The 26,524-nt window shown below is 46.5% G+C and overlaps 1 protein-coding gene across 2 annotated transcripts in view; it reads left to right on the forward strand.

Annotated features, from left to right (window-relative positions):
- The first annotated feature begins 1,533 nt into the window (after positions 1-1,533).
- The window catches only part of arhgef16 (Rho guanine nucleotide exchange factor (GEF) 16), a 47,075-nt gene continuing 22,084 nt past the window's right edge, over positions 1,534-26,524 (forward strand). Inside the window, exons 1-6 of one of the 2 annotated variants that reach the window (XM_080215089.1) lie at positions 1,534-1,641; positions 15,166-15,857; positions 16,485-16,536; positions 18,775-18,941; positions 19,671-19,727; positions 21,157-21,317. In XM_080215089.1, the coding sequence (XP_080071215.1) occupies positions 15,291-15,857; positions 16,485-16,536; positions 18,775-18,941; positions 19,671-19,727; positions 21,157-21,317 (1,004 nt within the window). In that variant the 5' untranslated portion in view covers positions 1,534-1,641; positions 15,166-15,290. Of the gene's footprint in view, positions 1,642-14,123; positions 14,232-15,165; positions 15,858-16,484; positions 16,537-18,774; positions 18,942-19,670; positions 19,728-21,156; positions 21,318-26,524 lie in introns of those variants that run through there. The other variant, XM_080215090.1, reaches the window with a different exon arrangement.

The following is a 26,524-nucleotide window of genomic DNA, read 5'->3' on the forward strand; positions in this document are numbered from 1 at the left end:
AAAAATGTGCAGGTTCGGTGGATAACCTATGGTAAATGCATGGGTTACAGAGATAGTAGGGGGTAGCCTGGGTAAGATGCTCTTTTAGAGAGTGTAAGCTCAATGGGTTGAATGGCTTCCTTCGGCATCATCAGATTCTATAGCTCTATACTAATCTCCACATCCAAGAATGAATAATAAAGGACCTGATAGCCCATTTGATCAACACCCCATCTGCCAGCTTAAACAGTCACTCCCTCCACCAACAGCGCACAACGTCAGAGATCTGGACTAACTGCAAGGTTCACTGCACCCATGTTCCTTCAAAACCACCTTCCAAATCACAACCTTTCCAAATCAGAAAGACAAGGGCAGCAAACACATGGGAACACCACCGCCTGCAAGCTCCCCTCCAAGTTAATAATGTTCTGACTTGGGATATTGCAATTCCTGCAGTCACAGGATCCATTCCTGACAGCATGTGGGTGTACATACACCACACAGACAGCAGCAGATCAAGAAGGAAGGTCCATCACCTTTAATGGAACAATTAGGGATGGACACAAATGCTGAATGAATATAAAACATCTGGCTGTCTTGGCAAAGTCTGAAAGGTTCAACTGATTATTTGTTGCTGCTCCGTGGGGTTCAGTTGGAAGGTGGACAAAACATTTGGACCTGGAAACTGTTGGTTCTACCAGGGCTGGGAACTGCTGGTATCTGGTATCTGCCATGCAGGAGACAGGCTGAGCTGGGAGCTGCTGGTTTCCTGCTGCAGGGGCTGGGCTGGGAGCTGCTGGTTTCCTGCTGCAGGGGCTGGGCTGGGAGCTACTGGTATTTACTGGTTTCCTGCTGTAGGGGCTGGGCTGGGAGCTGCTGGTATTTACTGGTTTCCTGCTGTAGGGGCTGGGCTGGGAGCTGCTGGTATTTACTGGTTTCCTGCTGTCGGGGCTGGGCTGGGAGCTACTGGTATTTACTGGTTTCCTGCTGTAGGGGCTGGGATGGGAGCTGCTGGTATTTACTGGTTTCCTGCTGTAGGGGCTGGGATGGGAGCTGCTGGTATTTACTGGTTTCCTGCTGTAGGGGCTGGGATTGGAGCTGCTGGTATTTACTGGTTTCCTGCAGTCGGGGCTGGGATGGGAGCTGCTGGTATTTACTGGTTTCCTGCTGTAGGGGCTGGGATGGGAGCTGCTGGTATTTACTAGTTTCCTGCTGTCGGGGCTGGGATGGGAGCTGCTGGTATTTACTGGTTTCCTGCTGTAGGGGCTGGGCTGGGAGCTGCTGGTATTTACTGGTTTCCTGCTGCAGGGGCTGGGATGGGAGCTGCTGGTATTTACTGGTTTCCTGCTGCAGGGGCTGGGATGGGAGCTGCTGGTATTTACTGGTTTCCTGCTGTAGGGGCTGGGATGGGAGCTGCTGGTATTTACTGGTTTCCTGCTGCAGGGGCTGGGATGGGAGCTGCTGGTATTTACTGGTTTCCTGCTGCAGGTAGGGGCTGGGTTACCTTTACGTTCGTGCACCTGACGTTACGCCAGGTCGCAGTTTGCGGAAGTTTCTCTGCGGAGTTTGCAGTTGGGGTGAGAGTGGGAATCGGAGCAGACATTTCAATAATATAAAAATTACAAACCCCAAAAAAAAGAAGCGCAATTTCACGGGCTGAAGGTAAAGGAAATTCTTATTTGTTTTTTCTCTCTGTTCAGCGGGATGAATCTCAAACGAAAGTGTTACTGATACAATTGGTTCAAAGTTGTGAAACATTTCCGGAAAGTTCCCAATAGTTTGAGGATAAATGTTTCTTTTGAAATGGGGAGTTTGACGGTTCTTTGGGGTGTAGAACATCTTCTGCTGTCAATTCCTGTCTCACTGAAGATTGATAGGGTTTTGGTTGAGGTTATTGTTACTGTTCAGGTGTCTTGCTGGCTTTGATTCAGGGGAGGGGCAACTCCCAGGACATAGGTAACAACAACATCTATTTATAATAAAGGCTTTCCTATAGTTGAACGCGCCCCCAAGGTTCTTCACATGTGTGACATGAATGAAATATTGACATCAATCCTAACTTAACATTTCTGTCAAAGTTTTTGGGAACTTCTAACAGCAGAAAGTTTTCTTTTGGTAATGTCTTTCACCGCCTGGTGATATCCCAAAGTACCTTCCAAACAATGAAATACTTCTGAAATGTACTGCTAGAAATCTGAAATGAAAACAGAAAATCCTGGAAAAACTCAGCAGATGTGGGCAGCACGGTGTCACAGTGGTTAGCACTGCTGCCTCACAGCGCCAGAGACCTGGGTTCGATTCCCGGCTTGGGTCACTGTCTGTGTGGAATTTGCACATTCTTCCCGTGTCTGTGTGGATTTCCTCTGGTTTCCTCCCACAGTCCAAAGATGTGCGGGTTAGGTGGATTAGCCATGCTAAATTGACCCGCACTGTCAAGGGGACTAGCTAGGGTAAATACATGGGGTTATGGAAATAGCGTGTGGGTGGGATTGTGGTCGGTGCAGATTTGATGGGCCGACTGGCCTCCCCCTGCTCTGTGTGATTCTATGAGGTCAGTTAGTATCTATAGAGAGAGAAAGAAAATCAAGTAAATGTTTCAGCTCGATGATGAAAAGTCATCTTGACCTGAAATGTCAGGTGTGTAATTTTGAGAGACTAAGCATCTGTCTATCCCGGTTTAATGATGAAACATCCACAACTCTTGAGGCAAAGAATTCCAATGTTTTGAGTGAAGAAATTTATTTTCATCTCAGTCCAAAGTAATCAACCCCTCATTCTGGGACTGTGCTTTAGATTCCCCGACCAGGGTAAACAACCTCTTAATGTCCACCCTGTCACAGAATCGTAGAAACCCTACAGTGCAGAATGAGGCCATTCAGCCCATTGAATCTGCACCAACAACAATCCCACCCAGGCCCTTTCTCCATAATTTCACAAATTTACCCTGCAAACCCCCCAACACTAAGGGGCAATTTAGCCTGGCCAATCAACCTAACTTGCACATCTTTGGGATGTGGGAGGAAACTAGAGCATCCGGAGGAAACCCACGCAGACACGGGGAGAACGTGCAAACTCCACGCAGACAGTGACCCGAGGCCAGAATTGAACTGGGACCCCGGCGCTGTGAGGCAGCAGTGTGCCACCCCGTTTAAAAAAAAATTTACCCCGTGACATTTAAGTGGCGTTTTGACAAATACATGATTGGGATGGGAAAAGAGGGATATGGTTCCTCCTACCGGTAGGGTAAGGGGTTTTGCTTCAGTCAGGCAGCATGGTCAGTGCAGGCTTGGAGGGCCGAAGGGCCTGTTCCTGTTCTGTAATTTTCTTTGTTCTTTGCTCTTTAATCCGTCTAACCTACACAGTCTGGGACACTAAGGGACAATTTACCAATGAGCCTAACCCGCACAGCTTGTCAAGCCTCTTCAGAATTTATACGTTTCAGGTCCCGAGGGAAAAGGAATTTGCACTGTTGGGATGGTTTGCACCTGAACTGTGCTGGGGCTGGCGTTTTATCGAGAGGGAAGCAGAGAGGTTGTTAAACTAAACAGGGGGGAAAGGGAATCATATTTGTGAAGATCTGGTAAATCAAAGACTAAAGACAAGGCTAAAGAAAATGTTATTATTATGGGAATGAAAAACAGACGGTGACAGGAAGAGATGGAGGGTTCAACTCCAATAGTAAATCAACAAATGAGACTAAAAGTTATTTAAAAAAAACATAGAAAATAGGGGCAAGTGGAGGCCATTCTTTAAACCTGCTCCACCATGCATTCTGATCATGGCTGATCATCCAAATCAATAATCTGATCCCTCCCCTCCCCCATATCCTTTAATCCCCTTTGCCTCAAGTGCTATATCCAACTGCTTCTTGAAAACACTCAACTACTTTCTGTGGTAGTGAATTCTACAGGCTGACCACTCTCTGGGTGAAGAAATTTCTCTTCATCTCTGTCCTAAACGGTTTACTCTATATCCTCAGATTGTCATCCTTGGTTCTCAACACCCCCCACCATCGGAAACATCCTTCTTGCATCTACCCAGTCTAGTCCTGTTAGAGCTTTATTGGTTTCTATGAGATCCCCCCCTCATTCTTTTGAACTCCAGCGAATATGTTCCTAACCGACTCAATTTCTCAGTCTGCACGGAATCTGCACATTCTCCCCGTGTCTGCATGGATTTCCTCCAGGTGCTCCGGTTTCCTCCCACAGTCCAAAAGACGTGCTGGTTAGGTGCATTGACCATGCTAAATTCTCCCTCAGTGTACCTGAACGGATGCAGGTTTGTGGCGACTAGGGGATTTTCACAGTAACTTCATTGCAGTGTTAATGTAAGCCTCCTTGTAACATGAATAAATAAATTGAAATTTCTCCTCGTATGTCAATCCCACCATCCCAGGGAATCAGTCTGGTAAACCTTTTCTGCACTCTGCAATAATATTCTCAAACCAAGTGCTCTGTATCTGAATGCACTAAACATTCAAACGAAACAGATGAACTGTGAGCACACACAGTAAATAAATATGATTTGATTACAGAGGTATGGCTGCAGGAGGATGTGGATTAGGACCTGAATATTGAAGGGTACAGGACAGGAAGCGAGGGAAAGGTGGAGGCCTGGTTCTGTCAGTTATGATGGGATTAGCACGAGAAAGAGAGATGATTTAAGTTGTGAAAACAGTTTGGGTAGAGATGAGAAATGGTATCGGCAATAAATCACTTGCAGTGGTCATGTACTAACAGTAACCACATAGTGAGGTGGATCATAAAGGGAGAAGGGATTAAGGGGATTAAGGGTTATGGGGAGAGGGCGGGAAAGTGGAACTGAGCCACGACAGATCAGCCATGATCTTATTGAATGGCGGGGCAGGCTCGAAGGGCTAGATGGCCTACTCCTGCTCCTATTTCTTATGTTCTTAAGAAATAATGAGAGCTCGTCAGAGAGGCGCAGTGATAATCATGGGAGATTTTAATTTACATACATGCAAAAGTCAGATGGACAAAGGTAGCCTAGATGAGGAGTTCATCGAATGTTTTCAGAATCATTTCTTTGGACAATACATCCTGGAGCCAATCTGAGAGCAGGTTATACTAGGTCTAGTATTGTGCAATGGTTAATTAATAATCTCCCAGTGAAGGTCCCCCAAGGTAGCAGTGGCCCTAGCATCCCTCCAGTGCAGTCGAGTCTGCACTGACTCTCTGACATCTTACCCAGGCTCTCTCCCCCACCCTATCCCGTAAAAGTAACCTCACACATTTACCATAGCTAATCCTCTGAATCTACATATCTTGGCACACAATGGGGTAATTTAGCAAGGCCAACACGCCTAACCCACACATCTTTGGACTGTGGAAGGAAACCCACAGGGAGAACATGCAAACTCCACACAGGCAGTTAGCCAAGTCTGGAATTGAACCGGGATCCTAGGCGTTGTAATATAATTCAAGTTTACATTTTGGCTTAAGGACAGTTATGAGGACACCAAAGTAAGCTGGGTAAAAAGAATGAGGTTAAGGGATAGGTCAACAGAAATGCCACAGCAGCCATTATGTGGAGATGCTGGCATTGGACTGGCGTGGGCACAGTAAGAAGTGTCACCCTTCATCAGATGAGTAACACCTTTCCTCACCTGATGAAGGAGCAGCGCTCCGAAAGCTTGTGATTCCAAATAAACCTGTTGGACTTCAATTATGGCAATCATTTACAGAGATATTTCAGAATACATAGTATAGATACATTCCAACGAGTCTAAGGGGCAGACACACCACCTGTGGTTAACTAGAAAGGTTAAAGATAGTATCAAATTTAAAAAAGAAGCATATAGTTGTGCAAAGACAGGCAGAATGTCAAAAGATTGGACAGAATTTCATGCACAGTGAAAGATGGCTGAAAGATTAAGGTGGGAAAAAAATAGAATACAAGAGTAAACTAGCCAGTAATAGAAAAACAGACCGTAAGGGTTTCTATAAATATTTTAAAAAGAATGAGTTAACAATGTGAGTATTAGTCCTATAGAAAATTAGTCTGGAGAATTGATAATAGATCATTTTGTTTAAGGAAAGATGTAGATGCTTTGGATGCAGTGCAGGGAAGCTTTGCCAGATTAACACCTGGAATGGGTGGATTGTCTTATGAGGAAAATTGGACAGGCGAGGCTTGTATGTGCTGGAGTTTAGAAGAGTGAGAAGTGACTTGACTGAAACATATAAGGTCCTGAGGGGTCTGGACAGGGTGAATGTGTCTAGAACTAGGGGCCACTGTTTTTAAAAAATAAGGGATCGCCCATTTAAACAAGAGATGAGACACAATAATTTCTGAGGGTTGTGATCCTTTGGAACTCTCTTCCTGAGAAGGTTTTGTGTGGAGTTTGGAGTCTGGAAATGCTGACCAACTCCATTCGCACACTTGTGGATCCAACCATGATGCATGACCTGATGGACAATGTTGCAGCTTCCGCACAAAATCTTACCCAAAATCTGAGTGCCACAGTAGGAGCTCAGAACATTGTTTATTTATTTATTAATGTCCCAAGTAGGCTTACATTAACACTGCAATGAAGTTACTGTGAAAATCCCTTTGTCACCACACTCTGGCACCTGTTTGGGTACATTGAGGGAGAATTTGGCACGGCCAATGCACGTAACCAGCATGTCTTTCAGACTGTGGAAACTGGAGCTCCCAGAGGAAACCCACACAGATACAAGGAGAAAGTGCAAACTCCACACACACAGTGACTCAAGCCGGGAATTGAACCCAGGTCCTTGGCACTTGAGACAGCAGTGCTAACCACTGTGCCACCGTGCCAGCCTCTTTTGGAGTTGGACAGAGAGAGAATGTCCCCTTCTCTTCATATTCTGCTTCTTTCTTTCAGCTCACGTCCAATCCTTGTCGCACCCTGTTATGTCTTGCCCTTCTACCGACATGGTGGCTGTGAATTCCCTTGTGATAATGGACTTGTGGGATCTCCCATCAGTTCAGCAATCTGATCTTGAACACATTACTAGGATTGCTGAGAGTTCGCCTGGTTCCAATGGAGCACAAACTTACTGTGGCTCTAAGGATGATAGCATTCATCCCTCACTATGGCCTCTCCACCATTGTGCTTACCCTTCAGTCAATGAACCTAGACTGCTGCTGCACACATCAACGTGACACAGTCCACGGCTGGACCTTCTGGCCGACAGTTGCCTGAAATTGGCCTTCAAGGCAGCTACAGACTCCACCAGTGGAAACCGGCATCTGTCTGGCTGTCGCCGCAGGTGTAGCAGTGCAAAGGAAGACTAGGACAGGCAAGAGCACTGAGGGAATGCACAAGGGGAGTTATCGACTTATGAAATAGGGTCATAATTTTGTTAATAAATCTAGTTTGGAATGAGTTTGTACTGTGGCCGGTCAAACCCATGATGGTCAGTGACAGGAGGAAGGTAAGAATTTGGGGCTGCTACTGAATGGCCAATCCAGCTATCACATCCAGAGGATTTTCCTAAGTGCTCAAGCAGAAAGAGGTTGTCCTGACCACCACCTCATGCTTGTCATGCTGCTGTTCCTCAGCTTCTCACTGGTGGCAGGAATTTTACGCTGCCATTTCCTTCATTCCTTAATAACCTGGCCTCTTCCCCAGGGGGCAGGAGTTGGAAGTCGGCAGATATTGGACAAGGACTCCCTTCAGCCTCCCCCCCAATAGGGAATACCTGAGATGTAGTCTTAAAGGGGCAGGCCAAGTTAAACACTGCCGCAGTTTAACAGCTGAATATACTCTGGGTCCCAGACCACCCTTGAGTGTTGCCGAGGGGAAACAGCTGGAATAATCGCACATGCTTTTATTTCCCAGTATTTTGTTTGATTAATCGTAGTTCTTTAAATGAAACTGAAATTAAGCTTTGCTATGCCTGATTACATGAAAACCGATCTTCTAATTCTACCACCAACTCTTGGTCGACCAGTTAGCTGTGGCTTAGTGGTAGCATTCTTGGCCCTGAGTCAGAAGGTTTGTGGGTTCAAGCCCAACAGAGATTTCTAGGCCAACTTCCAATGCTATACCGAGGGAGTGCTGCAATGTTGGTGGTACATTCTTTCAGATGAGATGAGACCAAAGACCTATTTGCCCTCTCAGGAAAAGATCCCAGGGCATTATTTTGAAGTTCAGGCTTAGTTTTCCAGTGTCCTGCCCATTATTTATCCCTCCAATCAACATCATTTAGAATTATAGAGTGCAGAAGGAGGCCATTTGCACTGACCACAATCCCACCCAGGTCCTAATACCATAACCCCATTTACCATAGCTAGTCCCCCTCAAACTAAGGGGCAATTTTAGCCTGGCCTGTGCATCTAACCCGCATATCTTTGGATTGTGGGAGCACAGTGGTTAGCATTGCTGCCTCTCAACGCCAGGGGCCCGAGTTCAGTTCCGGCTTCGGCTCACTGTCTGTGTGGAGTTTGCACATTCTCACCATGTCTGTATGGGTTTCCTCCAGGTTCCTCTTGTGTCCAAAGATGTGTGGATTAAGTTGATTGGCCACACCAAATTGATCCTAGCATCAAGGAGATTAGCAGGGTAAATACGTGGGGTTATGGGAGTAGGATCTGGGTGGGAATGTGAATGGTGCCGGCCAAATGGCCTCGACCTGCACTGTAGGAATTCTATGAAACTGGAGCACCAGAGAAAACCCACACAGACACGGGGAGTACGTGCAAATTCCACACAGACAGTGACCCAAGTTGGGAATCGAACCCAGGTCCCTGGCGTTGTGAGGCAGCAATGCTAACCACTGTGCCACCCAATTATCATCTGTTCAATATCTCATCGTTGTCTGCATTACAAGATGAATTTTCCTTGAAAGATACTTCAACCAATTGTAAAGCACTCTTAGGAAGTATTGAGGTTATGAAAGGCGTTGAAGCTCTCACGACTTTTAATTTCTGTGTGTTCTATCCCCTGGGAGCTGGTGTGGATGCAGGATTAGACAAAAGGGAGAATGCTGAGCGTGTGAGCACAGCTTCCTCGGCTGTGCTGCTGTAGGATGATTGGGGCGAGTTTGGAGCTGAATTTGGCAAACAGCTTACCGTGTGACTGAGCTGCAAGTGTGGTCTTGTTAGTCTGTCATAGAGGAGGAACCCACTCTTTCCCACGTTTCATTCTCAATTTCCTTGGGGCAGTGCAACTTTCTGTCAGTCGAAGAATCATCTTACAATTATTTACATCTTACATCTCACAGCCTCAGGATATCTGAAAGTAAATTCTGATAGCCAATTAAATCACTTAGAAGTGTAGTCGCAGTGACAATGTAGGAATCTCAGTAGCGAATTTGTGGACAGCAGCTCCCTCGGACAACACTATGATAGTTAGATAATTTTTTTTGTGTGACGTTGTTTGAGGGATAGCTTCCCTCTCCCCAACATTTGTCTGAGACTGAACCTGACTGCTCACAATTTTGGGTCATGTTTGACCCTGAGATGTGTACAACATTATGAGGGACGTAGAGTAGATAGAAGGAACTTTCGTCTAAGTAAAGGGGTCAATATCCAGGGGCATAGCTTTAAGGGAAGGGGCAGCAGGTTCAGAGGGGATTTGAGCAAAGCCATTTTCACCCAAAGGGTGGTGGGAGTCTGGAACTCGCTCCTTGAATCCACCATCTGCCATGGCAGGATTCAAACCTGGATCCCCAGACATTTGCTGTGTTTCTGGATTAATAGTCTAGCGACAATACCACTAGACCATTGCCTCCCCACTATTGCCCATCCTGAATTGTCCGAGGGCAGTTAAGAGTCAACCACATCACTGGTTCTGGAGTCACTTGTAGGCTAGACTGGGTAAGGATGGCAGATTTCCTTTCTTAAAGGACATTATTGAACCAGATGGATTTTGCCAACAATTGACAATGGTTTCAAGTTCATCTGTAGACTCCTAATTCCAGATAATTTTTATTGAATTTAAATTCCACCATCTGCTGTGATAGGATTCGAACCTGGTCCCCAGAACATTAGTTTAGTTTCTGGACTAGTAATCTGGTGATAATATCACTAGGCCATCGCCTCCGTTGAAGGCTTTGTATCCTCAAAGTTAAAGAACAAAGAAAATTACAGCATAGGAACAGGCCCTTCGGCCTTCCAAGCCTGCACTGACCATGTTGCCTGACTGAACTAAAACCCCTTACCCTTCTGGGGGCCATATCCCTCTATTCCCATCCTATTCATGTATCTATCTGCTTCCATGACCTCCCCCAGCAGCGAATTCCAGGCACCCCACACCCTCTGTGTAAAAAAAAACTTGCCTCGTACATCTCCTTTAAACCTTGCCAGTTGAGCCTTAAACCTATGCCCCCTAGTAATTGACTCTTCAACCCTAAGAACGTGCTTCTGATTATCCACTCTGTCCATGCCTCTCATAATCTTTAGTCTTCTATCAGGTCTCCCCTCAACCTCCATCATTGCAGTGACAACAAACCGTTTCTCCAACCACTCCCCATAGCTTATGCCCTCCATACCAGCAACATCCTGGTAAATCTTTTCTGTAGCCTCTCCGAAGCCTCCACATCTTTCTGGTAGTGTGGCGACCAGAATTGAACATTATGTTCCAAGTGCGGCCTAACTAAGATTCTATAAAGCTGCAATATGACTTGCCAATTTTTAAACTCAATGCCCCAGCCGATGAAGGCAAGCATTCTTGACTATCTTCTCCATCTTAACCTTTTAGATACTGCCACTTGAGGACATTACCCTTCATCCAAATCTTTGAGTCTATCGCTGGAAACTCGACTTAACTCGTTTTAGGTGTTGACCTTAAGTTCAGTGTTGTTCAGAAGTTCAAAAGGCTGGGTGTTCAAATCCCACTCTAGAGACTTGAGCGTAATGTCTAGGCTGACACTCCAATGCAGTAAGAACATAAGAACATAAGAAATAGGAGCAGGAGTAGGCCAACCAGCCCTTCGAGCCTGCCCCGCCATTCAATAAGATCATGGCTGATCTGTCGTGGCTCAGTTCCACATTCCCGCCCTCTCCCCATAACCCTTAATCCCCTCTCTTATCAAAAACCCATCAACCCGCGTCTTAAAAATATTTAGCGAGGCAGCCTCCACCACTTCAACGGGCAGAGAATTCCAGAGATTCACCACCCTTTGAGTGAAGAAGTTCCTCCTCAACTCCGTTCTAAACCGCCTCCCCTTTATCTTGAGGCTGTGCCCTCTAGTCCTACTATCCTTTCTGAGCGGGAAGAGTCTCTCCACCTCTATCCTATCCATCCCATTCATCATCTTATACGTCTCAATGAGATCTCCCCTCATTCTTCTAAACTCTAACGAGTACAAGCCTAATCTATTCAGCCTCTCCTCATAGCTCAACCCCCTCAACTCCGGCATCAGCCTAGTAAACCTCCTCTGCACTCCCTCCAAGGCTAAAATATCCTTGCGTAAGTACGGCGCCCAAAACTGCACACAGTACTCCAGCTGCGGCCTCACCAATGCCCTATACAGCTGCAGCAAGACCTCCCTACTTTTGTATTCAATCCCCCTCGCTATGAAGGCCAGCATCCCATTCGCCTTCCTGACCACCTGCTGCACCTGCAAGCTGGGTTTTTGCGACTCATGCACAAGGACCCCGAGGTCCCTCTGCACCGTCACCTGCTGCAGTTTTTCTCCATGTAAGTAATAATCCTTCCTACCATTATTCCTACCAAAGTGGACCACCTCGCACTTGCCAACATTAAATTCCATTTGCCATTTCCTGGCCCATTCGCCCAGCCTATCTAGATCCTTCTGTAGACTCTCCCCATGCTGCAGAGTACAAGTGAGATGTTAAATTGAGGCCATGAATGTTCTTCATGGTCAATGGCCATGAAGATCTTGTGGCATTCGTTCAGAGAACTGGCTAGTATTTATCCCTCAGGCAGCATCCTGAAACAGGTTATCATTATTGCATTGCTGTTAGTGGGATCTTGCTGTGTGCAAATTCTATATTACATCAGTGACTACACACCAAAAGGTGCTTCATTCACTGTGAAATGCTTCAGAGGTCCTGAGGTTGTGAAATCCATTGTAAAATGACTCAAATTCGAACCCTCTAATTCTCAATCCCTCCATCGCCACCCCTGACTTTGTTATTTCTGCAAACGCAGGGGACAGGGTGACTCAGGTGAGATTAGTTAATATGTTCCCACCTCTGAATGTGAGGAGAATATAAAGCTTTAGATAAGACGACTGCTGGTCCAGCCCCCAAAAGTTTATGTTTGGAAAATGAAAATGCTATGTTGTTGCATTTTGACGGTTTGCCTAATTTTGGGGATAAACATGACCTTTAACTGGAATTCTGATTCAGCATGCCATAAACCTCCTGTTATTGGCTGGGAAACGTGCAGCCAATGATGAGACAAGACAACGCCTGGCTTTTCTTTAGCCCTGTCACCCAACTGCTGACTAATTTGATGACTTTTCAACTGATCCTGGGCTAGCCCAGGCTTTTTTAAGGATGGTGCAGTGGTCAGCACTGCTGCCTCACAGTGCCAGGGACCCAGGTTCAGTCCCAGCCTCGGGTCACTGTCTGTGTGGAGTTTGCACATTCTCTCCGTGTCTGCATGGGTTTCCTCTGGGTGCTCCGGTTTCCTCCCACATTCCAAAGATGTGGAGGTTAGGTCGATTGGCCATGCTAAGTTACTCCTTAGTATCAGGGGGACTCGCTAGGGTAAATGCTTGGGGTTATAGGATAGGGCCTGGGTGAGACTGTGGTTGGTGCATTCTTGATGGGCTGAATGGCCTCCTTCTGTACTGTAGGATTCTATAACTTTGTTACCTCATTGATTTTTCTCAATGCCTGATGACAGCTGAACAAAAATGCAATTTTATTTTCTCTTTTGGTTTGCAAAAATCTGCCACAGTTTGAAAGGTTGATGCTTGGCAAGATCTGGTACAAGTGGCCATTGTGTGTGTCAGCCTGGACAGTAAGCTATCGGACTGTGGGAGGAGAGGAGGAGGGTGAGGGAATGGTCAGACCCTGTCCTTCTTTGCACTTTCAAGATACGGTCACTGGGAATCATTGAGGAGCAGGAATCTAAATGATAATTCCCTGCATGCCTTAGACACTAGATAACAATGTCAAGTGTGAGACCCGACACTATCTAACTTGGCACCGCAAAACTTCAAAACTGGGATCTTAGAATCCTACTGTGCAGAAGAAGACCATTCAGCCCATCGGGTCCCCACCAACCACAATCCCATCCAGGCCCTATCCCCATAACTCCATGCATTTACCCTAGCGAGTCCCCCTGATACTAAGGAGTAATTTAGCATGGCCAATCCACCTAACCTGCCTATCTTTGGACTGTGGGAGGAGACCGGAGCACCTGGAGGAAACCCACGCAGACACGGGGAGGATGTGCAAACTCCACACAGACAGTGACCCGAGGCTGGAATTGAATCCAGGTCCCTGGCACTGTGAGGCAGCAGTGCTAACCACTATGCCATCTTGCCAACCCTTCTTGGCCTGGGTAGCTCAGTCCCACATCTGACAGTGATTTTGCCAACCAATCTTGCTTGATTGATAAGGGGATCGGGGGTTATGGGGAAAAGACAGGAGAATGGGGATGAGAAAAAAATCAGCCATGATTGAATCTGCTCCGCCATTCAATGGGCCGAGTGGCCTAATTCTGCTCCTATGACTTATGGCCTAACCAAAACATTAGGGGAGTTCATGAACTCTGACCTGGATTAGATTCCAGTTAGAAATGACCCCCGTCTCTCTCTCTCTGTCTCTCTCTCTCATCCATATTGAGTTTCTTTATATGTTGCAGTGTCCCCACGGTAACCCAAATAATTCTCCACCGCACAATGTGCTCACTCGATTAGAACGATGTGCGTTGGGTGACATTGAGCTGTCAAAGCTGAACCTTTTTCCCTCGCTCTGAATGGGGATCGGTTCCAATCTCCCAGTGACTAACATATTAAAATTATGCCCTGCTGGTGCGATATTGACTTGAGAGGCGAGAGTGGTCTGTGCAGCTGGCATTCCCCTCACTGCCCCCACCCTCAACTCCTCTCAAAAGGACAAAATGTTGTTTGGCTGATTAATAATTCCACTCAAAAGTTCTCGAACCGACGCCTGAATGTCTGCCATGACCTTTGATCCTGTGGGTGTCTGCTGGTTCAAAATGATCTTTTTGTTTCTGAGAACCGCACAGTTTGTGTTCGAGCAAAGTTTAAGCTTTACTGACAGCCTCCCCCCATCATGGCAGTTGCAACCCAGGGAAACGCTCTCGGCCATCCAGGGAGGTGAGTCACCCTATCGGAGAGCCTGACTTCATACAACTTTATTAGTCTGTAGCATATGGGGAAAACATCACCTGACCCTTTTCAAAATTGTAATTCGTTCAAAGATTAAAGCTGATTTAGCAACACGAGGTTTATTGGGCCTTTAAACCACACGTAGTCTCACATATGTGCTTAAAATAATTAAAAAGCTTTTCGGAAGCTTGCAGCTGTAATGAAGGGAACTCCCTGATAGAGGCTGGCTCTAGTTTCTCCCTCCTCCTGAAAGTGCTGACTCACTCCACCATTGCGGGATGAGTAGGCCCCAGTCACCCCATAATAGTTCATCCAAAGGTCTTTCTCCTCTCGTGAGCATCATTAGGTTATGGGGAAAAGCAGGATTAACCTATTGAGTTGGACGATCCACCGTGCTCAGAATGAATGGCGGAGCAGGCTCCAAGGGCCAAATGGCCTACTCCTGCTTCTAGTTTCTATGAATTGCTTGTTTGGAGCAACTAAGGAGCTTTGCTCACCACGGGATCTGTCATTTTTTAAAATTCATTTGTGGGACATGGGCATCGCTGGCTGGCCAGCATTTATTGCCCATCCCTAGTTGTCCGAGGGCAGTTGAGAGTCAACCACATTGTTGTGGTTCTGGAATCACGTATAGGACAGACCAGGTAAGGATGGCAGATTTCCTTTCCTAAGCAGCATCAGTGAACCAGTTGGGGTTTTCCGACAATCGACAATAGATTCCTGGTCATCAGTAGATTCTTAATTCCAGATTTCTTTTTTTATTGAATTCAAATTCCACCATCTGCTGTGGCGGGATTCGAACCCAGGTCCCCAGAACATTAGCTGAGTTTCTGGATGAATTGTCTAGTGATAATACCACTAGGCCATTGTCTTCCCATGAATCGGTTGTGATCTTGTGCTTCATTTTTCTTGCTTTATGAAGATGAGAAGTTTGCGATTGGACGATCACGAGGCCTCATGAGGAGATGACAAGTTGAGGAAGCAGTCCGTCCAACTTGCTAGACTCCTGACTCTTCCATCACTGCTACCTAAAACCCTCGCACAAAAATGTCTCAACGGCATTCAGACAGTACCCTGGACGAAAAGTCCCAGGCCTTGATGTTGGAGCAAAAGTTTGGATCCAACTTTCGGATTAACTCTGATTCGGAGAGGTTGACTCCCATGAGTGGCAAATCTTCACTGCTCGGAGTAGACAACCTGGGATTGGACAACGCCACTTCCATGCCATCACTCTCGGACATGCCAAATGTGGTTTTGAGCACTGACAGTCCAGCTGCACTGAAGACTGGGCACCAGCAGATTATCCCCAGTAAATTAGCCATGGCCACCAAGACAAAAATGCGGCCTCAGGGCAGTTCGCCCACTGGTCGGCGGGACAGCGGACGGAGGGAAGTTCAGAGCATGCCACCGACTGACTTGCGGTACGAAGATGGAAGGGAGATGGGGGGCTCGGGTGGGACCCTGCAACGGAATCGACGTAATATGTCGTATAAAGTGGCCACGGATGGATTCTCCGACTTTGCGGATGAGAAGAGGCTGTTACCTCCTGCCACACTGCAACCACTGACAGAAACAGCAACAGTACACCGAGCACCAAGTCCATCCAGGTCCAAGGTAGGGGAAAAATTCTTATCATGGATACAGTGTGTGTCTGTCAACAGTGACATCTCAACCAAGTCTGAAATATTGATCCCCCACCCACCACCACCATATTAAAGACCCTTCCCCCAGTCCCAACAGGTTCTAGCCCCTCCCATGACCCCCCATAATCTCCCACCCCCACCCCCCCACCCCGGGTTTTCTCCCCCCAATAATCCCACCCCCCCGGTTCCCCTCGCCACAGTCCTCCCCCGCCCCCCCACAGTCTGCACCCTGCTGCCAGCCTGTTGCCCCCCCTGCCCTTTGCCAGCCCCTCTGCCCCCCCACCCCCAGCCTTCCCGCCTGGCCTTCCCCCCCCCCCGCCTTCCCCCCTCCTTCCATCCCAGGCCATAGTGATGAAGCAGATCTTCATGTAATAGTGCATATTCCTGATTGGCTTTCCACAATGTTGACTGACTGTTTGAACCTGAGGAACCAGCAAGTCACAGGCGCCAACTCTTCCCACCCCCGCCCCGGGAGAGCCTGCACCTTTGGGACTGCAACCTGGGGTGAGGGGTTCAAATAGATTTGGTGTTGGGGGGAGTGGGGTAGATTTTAATAGTTAATGAATATCGAATCAATTGTTGGTCTCCTCTCTTGCAGCGAACACTAGGACGAAAGAAAGGGCCCAGAAATCGGAGCTCCTTTAAGGATGGTAAGGAGTGTGAGAGTGGACTGTGTGGGAAAGTGACCAATCTCATTGAGAGAGTAGTTTGAACAGGGCGGGTTGGATATGGGTGTGGGGGGTGGCAGGGGAGTGGGTTTGGGTCCAAAGCCTTGGCAATATTATGTTTTTCAGGCAAGTACACCATCCATTCCCCCTGAGAAACATCCCACTCTCAGCACTGAGACAAAAACCCTGCTAGCCTAAATTTGGTGGTTGAGGGAGGGTTATTGCCCTGGGGAGAATTTCCTGCTAATCTTCTTCAACAGTTCGAATCTTGTTTGGATGTCTTGATTTTTCTGTATGGGGGAGGGGAGAATGGAAAGGGATTTATTATCACCTTCCCCAGGGAAGGGGGAAATGTTCAAGTGGTTTTAATGTTCTATTTAAAGTTGCATGGCTAGCCTCTAATTTTGAAACATTGGATAGATCAATGAATGGGATGTGAGACGTGTTCGAGAGTTTTTTTCAAGTGAATAAAGTATATTTTTGAAATTTAAAAAAAACACACACTTTAGAAACACACTTCTCTAGGAAAACAGTATAGAAATGATCCCTAAAAGTATTCCCAAGGGGTGGGTGAAATTTTGCTTTGCTTCTGGCAGTAATTATCCCGAGTTTAAATCTGGCTGCTGGGGTTAATGAGGCGGCAGAACAATACTGTCATTAGTTAAACATTAATTGGCACTTGAAGAGGTTACAGAATTGGCTGGTGTGGGAATTGGAAAAAGTGCTATTTAGTTCCTGTAGGGGGAGCTCACTAAGGAAGGCAAGGGTAACCAAGAGATAGATAAATGTTTGCTCAAAAGCAGGGTAAAGGGCTATGGAGAAAAGGCAGGGATGAGATGGAGATCAGCCATGATCATATAGAATGGCGGAGCGGGCTCAAAGGGCTGAATTGCCTACTCTTGCTCCTAATTTCTATTTTCTTAACCGTTACTATGTAACCATGTCATCTATCTGACACACAACCCAGCACTGATAGCCTGAACCTGGATGAGTGCAGCAAACGTAATTGAACAGGAAGCAAGTAGAGTTTGCCATGGCTGGTTGATGCTTTGGTCATCTAGTTGTTAGTGGCTGGTTAGAATCCAGCAGTATCCTTGCTCCCATTTGACTCATAGAATCCCTGCTGTGCAGAAGGAGGCCATTTGGCCCATCAAGCCTGTACTGACAACGATCTTGCCCAGGTCCTAGCCCTGTAACCCCACATATTTAATCTAATCTAATCTCCCTGACGTTAAGGGGCAATTAGCATAGCCAATCAACCTAAGCCTCACATCTTTGGAGAGTGGGAGGAAAGCAGAGCACCACATGGACACGGGAAGAACATGCAAACTCCACACACACAGTCACCCGAGGCTGGAATTGAACCTGGGTCCCTGGCGTTGTGAGGCAGCAGTGCCAACCACTGTGTCGTCCATTTGGTTCTGCTAGTCTATGCCTTGGCTCTGTGGACTGTGAGGAAAGTGAGCTGTGTGCCTCTCAGAAGAGACTGCACTTTCAATACAAGAGAACACAAACTTTACCTGTGTGGACCCTCTCAACGGATTTTGAAATATCACAATGGACTTTCATGCATTTCTAACATTAGGTTTGACCCTGAAGATGGCGGAGAGTTAGGAGAGAGTGGTACATCCACTATTGAGAGTCAGTACCTTCAAGAGAGCGGAGAATTGGAATTGATTAAAAGTCAGTGTCCTCAGGAAAGATGTACTTTAAATTACTGCACAGTGTCAACAGGTTAAACTGGAATGTTTTAGGGATAAGTGTCAGGTGAGCTGGTTGGAAACCCTGGGATTTGTTTATGGTTTGCCTCTTGTCCAATGTGTTGAGAGGGTTTTAATGAGGTGATTTGTAAGTCAGAATACTTCAGCAAAGTTCCTCGAGCTAACCTGTCACATTCCCCATCAACACGTCACCTTCACAGAGCTCCCAGAACAGGACAAGAACCAGAGTGAGGGATCCAGGCCTCCGGTACAAGAGGAAAGTTTATTTATTCAAAACCAGTTGGTCAGATATTTTATCAGGAAGTGATGGATCCCGAGCAGCCAGCAGAGAATCCCATCCTGGGGGCTTTCCGGCGTCTCTCCCTCTGGCAGCGGGAAGGTTTGGCAGTAGGTTTGTTCCAGGGCTCAGAGGAGGCCAGCGATAGCCAGGGTGGTGGGGGAGGGATGAGTTACCTGTGCGAAACCTTCAGCTCCTTCCTGAGTAAACTCCTGTCTTCAGACCCGAGGTTATACCAGGAGGTACGGGAGAGAGGCCTGACCAGCGTTCCTGAGTCGGACGATGACTTGCTGGATGACACCGGACATTTGGAGTCCACAGAACCAGATGAGAAGATTGTGGTTCAGAATTACCGCCCGGCACAGATGACGTGGAGTCAGTTACCGCAGGTGAGTGCGAGTTCGAGGGGTTGTTTTATCCTGATTGTTGCAACATGAAGTGTCTGTTAACTTTATAATCGCTACCATTAGAGGAGCTGTAAGCCAGCACACAATCCATGCCAACTCTCCTGGTGCAGTGCTGAGGGAGTGTGACACTGTCTGGAGTACTATCTTACAGATCAGATCTTAAACCCAGGTCTATGTACCCATTTAAAAGATTTTGAAAAGTAATTAGTTGGCTGTAAAGTGCTTTGAAATTTCCTGATGACTTGAAAGATGCTGTATAAAATACATAGAATCCATACAGTACAGAAGGAGGCCATTTGGTCCATCGAGGCTGTACTGACCACCCAGGCCCAATTCCCATAACCCTCCTTTACCCTGCTAATCCCCCAACTCTATGAAGAGTCAACTTTGAAGGTCGAAATGGAGAAGGGTTCCATGTGAACAGCAGTTGAACATGGGTCAGTCGGTCCTAAGACTGACCCATCAACCAAACCCGCACATCTTTAGACTGTGAGAGGAAACCCACGCAGACACAGGGGAAAGTGCAAACTCCACACAGACAGTGACCCGAGGCTGGAATTGAACCTGGGTCCCTGGCACTGTGAGGCAACAGTACTAAACCACTGCACCACCAGGCAGCCCTGGCACATGGTTCTTACTTTACCCATTGAGGGCAGAGCTCTGATTACTGAAAGCTGCTTAATGATACTTGTCTCTTCTTACTGCTTTCAGGTGTTAGAGCAAGGGATTCTACAGAAACTGTCTGCTGAGGAACGCAAGAGACAAGAGGTACAGACCCGTGTTACACTGGAATGTGTGGGACAGCAGGGAGTTTCCAACACAAGAGGACGTTGTGGGAAATAGGCTGGAGGGTAAAGGGCAAAGGTCAGACCCTCGCGTCACTCTGAAAAAGCAGAGCAAAGGGCCAGAGGCCCTGCTGCTAGGCAGATCCAGAGAGAAAGGCCAGGGCCCCCAGTACATGGTGTATCCAGAGGGTGAAGGGCCAGAACCCCCAGTGCAAGGCGCTGCTAAAACAGGAAAGAGGAACAGATGAGCAGGATAATTTGAGAAGTAGTTTGGTGACAGCAAAGGATTTGGGATTTTAAGGCCTGTAAGCAAAAGGGGTGGCTTCAGCCAATGAGATGGAGAATCTGCAGTGAGAGGTTTGGTCAGTCAGTCAGTGATGAGTAGTGTGAGGGAAATGTCAGAATTCCACTTGTGGAGACAGTTTTTGGGTAGCATTGTGATGATGATCCCCTGATACTCCAGCGGGTGAAAGGAAACCGGGATTCTCAAAAGGGCACACGGTTAGTTCCTGCACACTGGGGGCGACGCTGCGATTAGCATCAACTGATTGTCACCCTGTGAGTGTGCTGTTAAAGACACTTTCTGTCATTTAGTATTCAGCACAGAAAGAGGTCAACAGCTCGGTGCCAATCTGAGACTCCACGTGAGCCTCCTCCCATCCCACTGAATCTCATCTCATCGGCCTATCCTCCCATTCCTTTCTCAATTATGTTTATCTTGTGTTTCCTTAAATCCTGTTCACCTCCACTCTGGCTGTGATCACATTTTACCATCTTCTGGGCAAAAAAGGTTCCTCTGAATTCTACAGAAGGGAATCCCAATTGGTGCAACTTTCCTGATCGATGTAACTTTTACAGTTATGCTGTCATCTTTGCAAATCTTTCTATCTTCTCCATTTCTTCCATGGTCTTTATTCATTGTAATATGGAGACCAGTACAGTGCACAACTCAAACATAACTTCTGTCTTTTTCAGTTCTGTCCCCCTAGAAATAGTTGGAGTATTATTGGGACAGAACCGAGGGGGCAAAACTCTGTATTCCTGCTAAGTGTTTGATGCTTTCATTGAGTGTCTGAAACAGAGTGTGTTGGAGATTAGAATATCTGAGATTAAAATATCAGAGGGTCCCAAGGATTAGAATATTTTAAATTAAAATATCAGAGGGTCCCAGAAGATTAAAATACCTGCTAGACTTCCCTTTCCTGGTTCCTGCCCAGGAAATGTGTGGATTTTTGGTGGAAAGTTGCTTGGTCTGAAATGTGAGGTTTCAAGGGTTGAATATCCACCAGGTACTCTGTCTGGACTTGCATAAGAAAACAAGTCACTTTGGGAGACACCAGAGTTGTGTCCTACAGGAGTAGGCTGATGATTAAATGGAAAGAGTTCCCTCTTTACTCTTTTCTTTCCCACAGGCCATCTTTGAGATCATTGTATCTGAATATTCTTACCAGCACAGCCTGACCGTCCTAATCAATATGTTCAAGAACTCAAAGGAATTGCAGATGACTATGACCACCACCGAGCACCATCATCTCTTCTCCAACATCTGTGACATTCAAGAGGCCAGTAAGAGGTAGGAGAGGATGTTGGGGACAGTGTGTAGGGGAGTTGGTTGGAGAGAGGCTTGGAGGAGGGAAAGGATAGGAGGGAAAGATTGATGGAGGCAATGGGGGAAATGGAGGGCAGTGTGGCGGGGGAGTGGATGGGGAGAGGGTGAAGGAAGGTGGGAGAGTGTCTCCTGCGCTGCTCTGGTGGGTCTTTTATGGGATGCACAATCTCTCTACAAGCTTCAAATACACAGACAATCGCAGACTGTGGGTGTTTGTTAAGAGGCTCCCAGTTCGTTAACTCTGGTGTGATCTCAGCTAATCCATTATCAGCTTCAATTGAAAGGAAAACTTGCGTTTACATAGCACCTTTAATGATCTTTGGACCGCTACTGATTTGTCACAGCTGTGATATATTTATTTATTAATGTTACAAGTAGGCTTACATTAACACTGCAATGAAGTTACTGTGAAAGTCCCGTAGTCGCCACACTCTGGCACTTGTTTGGGTACACTGAGGGTTAATTTAGCATGATGTGGGTATGCCGGCGTTGGACTGGCGTAAACACAGTAAAAAGTCTGACAACACCAGGTTTTAGTCCAACCTATTTATTTGATAATATACTCACTAGCTTTCGGGGTTACCCCCTTCGTCACCTGACGAAGGGGGTAACCCCGAAAGCTAGTGAGTATATTATCAAATAAATAGGTTGGACTAAAACCTGGTGTTGTCAGACTTTTTACTAATTTAGCATGGCCAGTGCACCTAACCAGCTTGTCTTTTGGGCTGTGGGAGGAAACTGGAGCACCCAGAGGAAACCCACATAGACATGGGGAGAATGTGCAGACTCCGCATAGACAGTGACCGAAGCCAGGAATTGAACCCAGGTCCCTGATGCTGTGAGGCAGCAGTGCTAACCAGTGCACTGTCCAGGTATAGATGATGATGTGGAAGATCTGATTAGTATCTCGGATATTCCAACACATTAAGTTGACCTTTTGTTCTCCAACATCACACTGCTGAAGCTGCTAACTCGTGCTGTGCTGCATTCCAATGGCACCAGGAACCTCCTGAGCAACGGTGACATGAGTGAGCTATTTGACTGCAGGGACATCACATAAATTGAGAAATCCAGCTCTCATCTGGCAGTCATACTTGGGCAAATCACAACTGGGAGTTTGACAGGTGATGCTTGGGGGTATCCAGAGGAAACCCACGCAGAAACGGGGAGAATGTGCAGACTCCACAGAGACCCAAGCTCCCAGCCCCCACCCTTACTTAGCTCAGGAGCAACTTGAAACCAGTTTGTATCTCTCCAGTGAAGCTAAGCAGAGGTTGTTGGGTGAGGGATGGGATTGTTAATGTCCCACCATCACTTCATGTTTAGGCTGCAGAATTGTGCATGTTCTCGGCCACGAGGCAGCGAAAATTAGTGGAACTGCCCCCGGCAAGTCAACAATTTGCCAAGAAAGACTTGTATTAAAAAAAAAGGTGAAGTATAGTGACCTCACCTTGCTTAGCAGAAGTGAAATGAATGAGTCACACCTGGAAAACTGAGTGGTTGGAATTGAGTTTATGCCAATAGTTCATGTATTTTCCATACATTGTCTTACAGTGGAGAATTAACACTGCTTTGTTGGGAGATTTTTCTGTCTATTCAGCCATGTTTTCAGAAATAGTGTTTCCTCTGCCCAGCATTCAACTCATTGGCTGACACAGTGCTGTAAATATTCACCCCAGGAAGTATCATCAACTCCTCAAAATGGCACTGTTTGGATGGTAGTTTGTGTCAGTCCTGGTATCACTCATTCTTTGACCCCCTTCTCTCCCCCCCCCCCCCCCAAACTCCATGAACTTGAATTAATCCAAAAACCCTGCGTCCCATATCCTAACTCTTTCCAAATCCCTTTCAGCTATGTTTCCTGTGCACACTGCTTTTTAATCCTGCAATGCCTCAGTTACGAAATGTGCACCCTTGTTAACAAATCCATCCATTTCTTCATGCCTCCCTATCCCTAAATCTCCTCCAGCTTCACGACCCTCCGAGATTTCTCCATTCATCCAAGTCGGAGGTCACGCTCCAGCCCACTGAAAAACAGCTCCTTCCCTGCCGCCATCAGAGTTTTGAATGGATCCAGCTCACATTAAGTTGATCTTTCTTTACACCCTAACAATGACTGTACACTACATTCTAGAACATAGAAAAGCTACAGCACAAACAGGCCCTTCGGCCCACAAGTTGTGCACTCACTCCTTTCCTTCTCTATGAACGGTATGCTTTGTCTGTATAGCATGCAAGAAACAATACTTTTCACTGTATGTTAATACATGTTACGATAATAAATCAAATTAAATCTTGTGCATCCCCGACTTTAATCACTTCACCGTTGGCTGAATGCTTGTGCTTCTGAGTTCCCGCATTAAAACTCTTCACCTCATTCTTCTTCAAGCCACTCCTTCAAATTTCCTTCTTTCACCAAACTTTTGGTCATCTCTGATGTCCTCTTCTGTAGCCCAGTGTCAAATTTTGTTTGATTGTTGTCCTATTGAAGCAGCTTGGGGGAGTTGACTACATTATAGACGCTATATAAATGCGGGTAGTTGTTGTTGGCCTGGGCTGCACGAGACAGTGTCTGGATGTTGGTGAAAGCTGAATGGGTTTTGTGCTTTCCACTCGTAGCTGCAATTAGCGTGTTGGGGCAGGAAAACCACCCAAGCTGCTTCATGTGCAACAACTCCAGCGACAGTTGGAGGTAGGCCAGGACTTGAATGTTCTCAGGGTGTTTTTTCTGAAAGAGGTGTTCTCCGTGCTCCTGAGAGGCAAATCAGGAGTTTCACCAAAGCAGTGAGCAAGGAAGTTGACTTTTTGCGGGGGATATAGTGTGGTACCTAGTCCATGAGGCAGTTGTGTGTGTTCAGGTCCGATGCCAGCCTGGGTTACAGGACGTGGCTTAAGTCGGCAGCAAGTTTACCAGGATCAGGTTACAACGCTGGTCTGGAAAGCTGACAAGCTTGGGTTAGCCTGGTTTTGTCTGGTGTTAATGTTGTTTGTGAATGTGCGAGCTCTATTCCTTCATTTCCTGATGATGCTGAATCTTGCCTCATTGGTGTGGCGTGCACCCCGTGACCTCTGCCCTGTAACCTCTGCCCCATGACCGCTGCCCTGTGATAGCTGCCTTTCCCGCTCCAGTCCTCCTTTGAGAGAGTTTGGATAGTGAGATTCAAAGGATTGCATTGAATCTGCAGGCCTATTTAGTCCATCCTGTGGTTTATCCTCCCAGTCTAATCACCCTCCCCAAACCCCTCTATTCTCTTCTCCCTCATCAAACCTCCCCTTAAATGCTTAAAGTTTATTTATTAGTGTCACAAATAGGCTTACATTAACACTGCAATGAAGTTACTGTGAAAATCCCTGAGTCACCACACTCTGATGCCTGTTCAGGTACACTGAGGGAGAATTTAGCATGGCCAATGCACCTAACCAGCACGTCTTTCAGACTTTGGGAGAAAATCAGAGCACTCGGTGGTTGGATCACTTATGTTACAACAATGACTATTCTTCCAAAAAAGAGAGTACTGCATTTACTGTAAAATACCTTGAGATATCCTGAGAAAGTGAACGGCGCTATACAAATACAACTTTTCTTTTCACCTAATTCTTGTAAATCATTGTTGTGCTGTGGAGACCAGAACTGTGCCTGATAGTCCACAAGTGTGGTCGAATCAATGGTTTATATGAATTTAACATTACCTTCCTGCTTTTATATTCTAATCCTCTACCTATCATCTCCAACTTTTATGTGGGTGAGGCCTCACTGCCAGTCACAGTGCTATCCTCACTCACTGTCTATTCTTATGGGCCTTTACAACAACATCCGAAGTTGCGTTTATATAGCGCCTTTCAGGTAGCAAAATGTCCTAAAGCATTTCACAAAAAGGTATTATGGTCCAAAATTAGACACCATAGAATCATTACAGTGCACCAACTGCAATCCCACATAGGCCCTATTCCCGTAAACCCCACATATTTACCCTCTTAATCCCTCTGACACTAAGGATCAATTTAGCATGGCCAATCCACCTAACCCACACATCTTTGCACTGTGGTAGGAAACCCAAGCAGACACGGGAAACTCCACACAGACAGTGACTAGAGGCTGGAATTGAACCTGGGTTCCTGGTGCTGTGTGGGAGCAGTGCTAACCACTGTGCCACCGTACCGCCCATGTGCCACTGTGCTGCCCAAGTCACATCACCACCAAGTCTCAGGGAGGCGATGGCCTAGTGATATTATCGCTGGATTATTAATCCAGAAACTCAGCTAATGTTCTGAGGACCTGGGTTCGAATCCCACCATGGCAGATGGTAGAATTTGAATTCAATGAAAAAATATCTGGAATTAGGAATCTACTGATGACTATGAACCATTGTCAATTGTCAGAAAAACCCATCTGGTTCACTGATGTCCTTTAGGGGAGGAAATCTACCATCCTTATCTGGTCTGGCCTAAATGCAACTCCAGAGCCACAGCAACGTTGTTGACTCTCAACTGCCCTCACCCTACTAGGAGTGGGCCACAAATGCAGTACATTTTGGGCAGTACATTTATATAAAGGTGTTTCTCTTTCTGTCGGGGAGCACTTCAGCGGTCATGGGCATGTGGCCTCTGATCTTGAGGTAAGCGTTCTCCAAGGCGGGCTTCACGACACATGCCAACGCAGAGTCTCTGAGCAGAGACTGATAGACGAGTTCCACACGTGTGACAGCCTCAACCAGGGTCTTGGGTTCATGTCAAACTGTCTGTAACCCTCACGATTTGCCTGGGCTTGCAACATCTCGCTAACTGTCCCGGCTGAAGACAATACACATCTCTTTAACCTGTGGTTGACGCTGTCTCCACTCACATTGTCTGTACCTTTAAGACTTGATTATCTGTAAAGACTCGCATTCCAAACATTATTTTGTAAATTGAGTTTGTGTCTTTATATGCTCTGGTTGTGAACAGAACTCCCACTCACCTGATGAAGGAGCTAGTGGCTTGTGCTACCAAATAAATTTGTTGGACTTTAACCTGGTGTTGTGAGACTTTTTACCACAAATGCTGGCCAGCCAGCGACTCCCATGTCTCACAAATGAATAAAAAAAACGATATTAGGACAGGTGACCAAAAGAGGTAGGTTTTAAGCAGTAGCTTAGATGAGGAGAATTCGAGATCTTTAGGGAGGGTGTTTC

The sequence above is a fragment of the Carcharhinus amblyrhynchos genome, chromosome 30 (assembly GCF_965287045.1).
Source record: "Carcharhinus amblyrhynchos chromosome 30, sCarAmb.v2.hapA, whole genome shotgun sequence".
Classification (NCBI taxonomy): domain Eukaryota; kingdom Metazoa; phylum Chordata; class Chondrichthyes; order Carcharhiniformes; family Carcharhinidae; genus Carcharhinus; species Carcharhinus amblyrhynchos.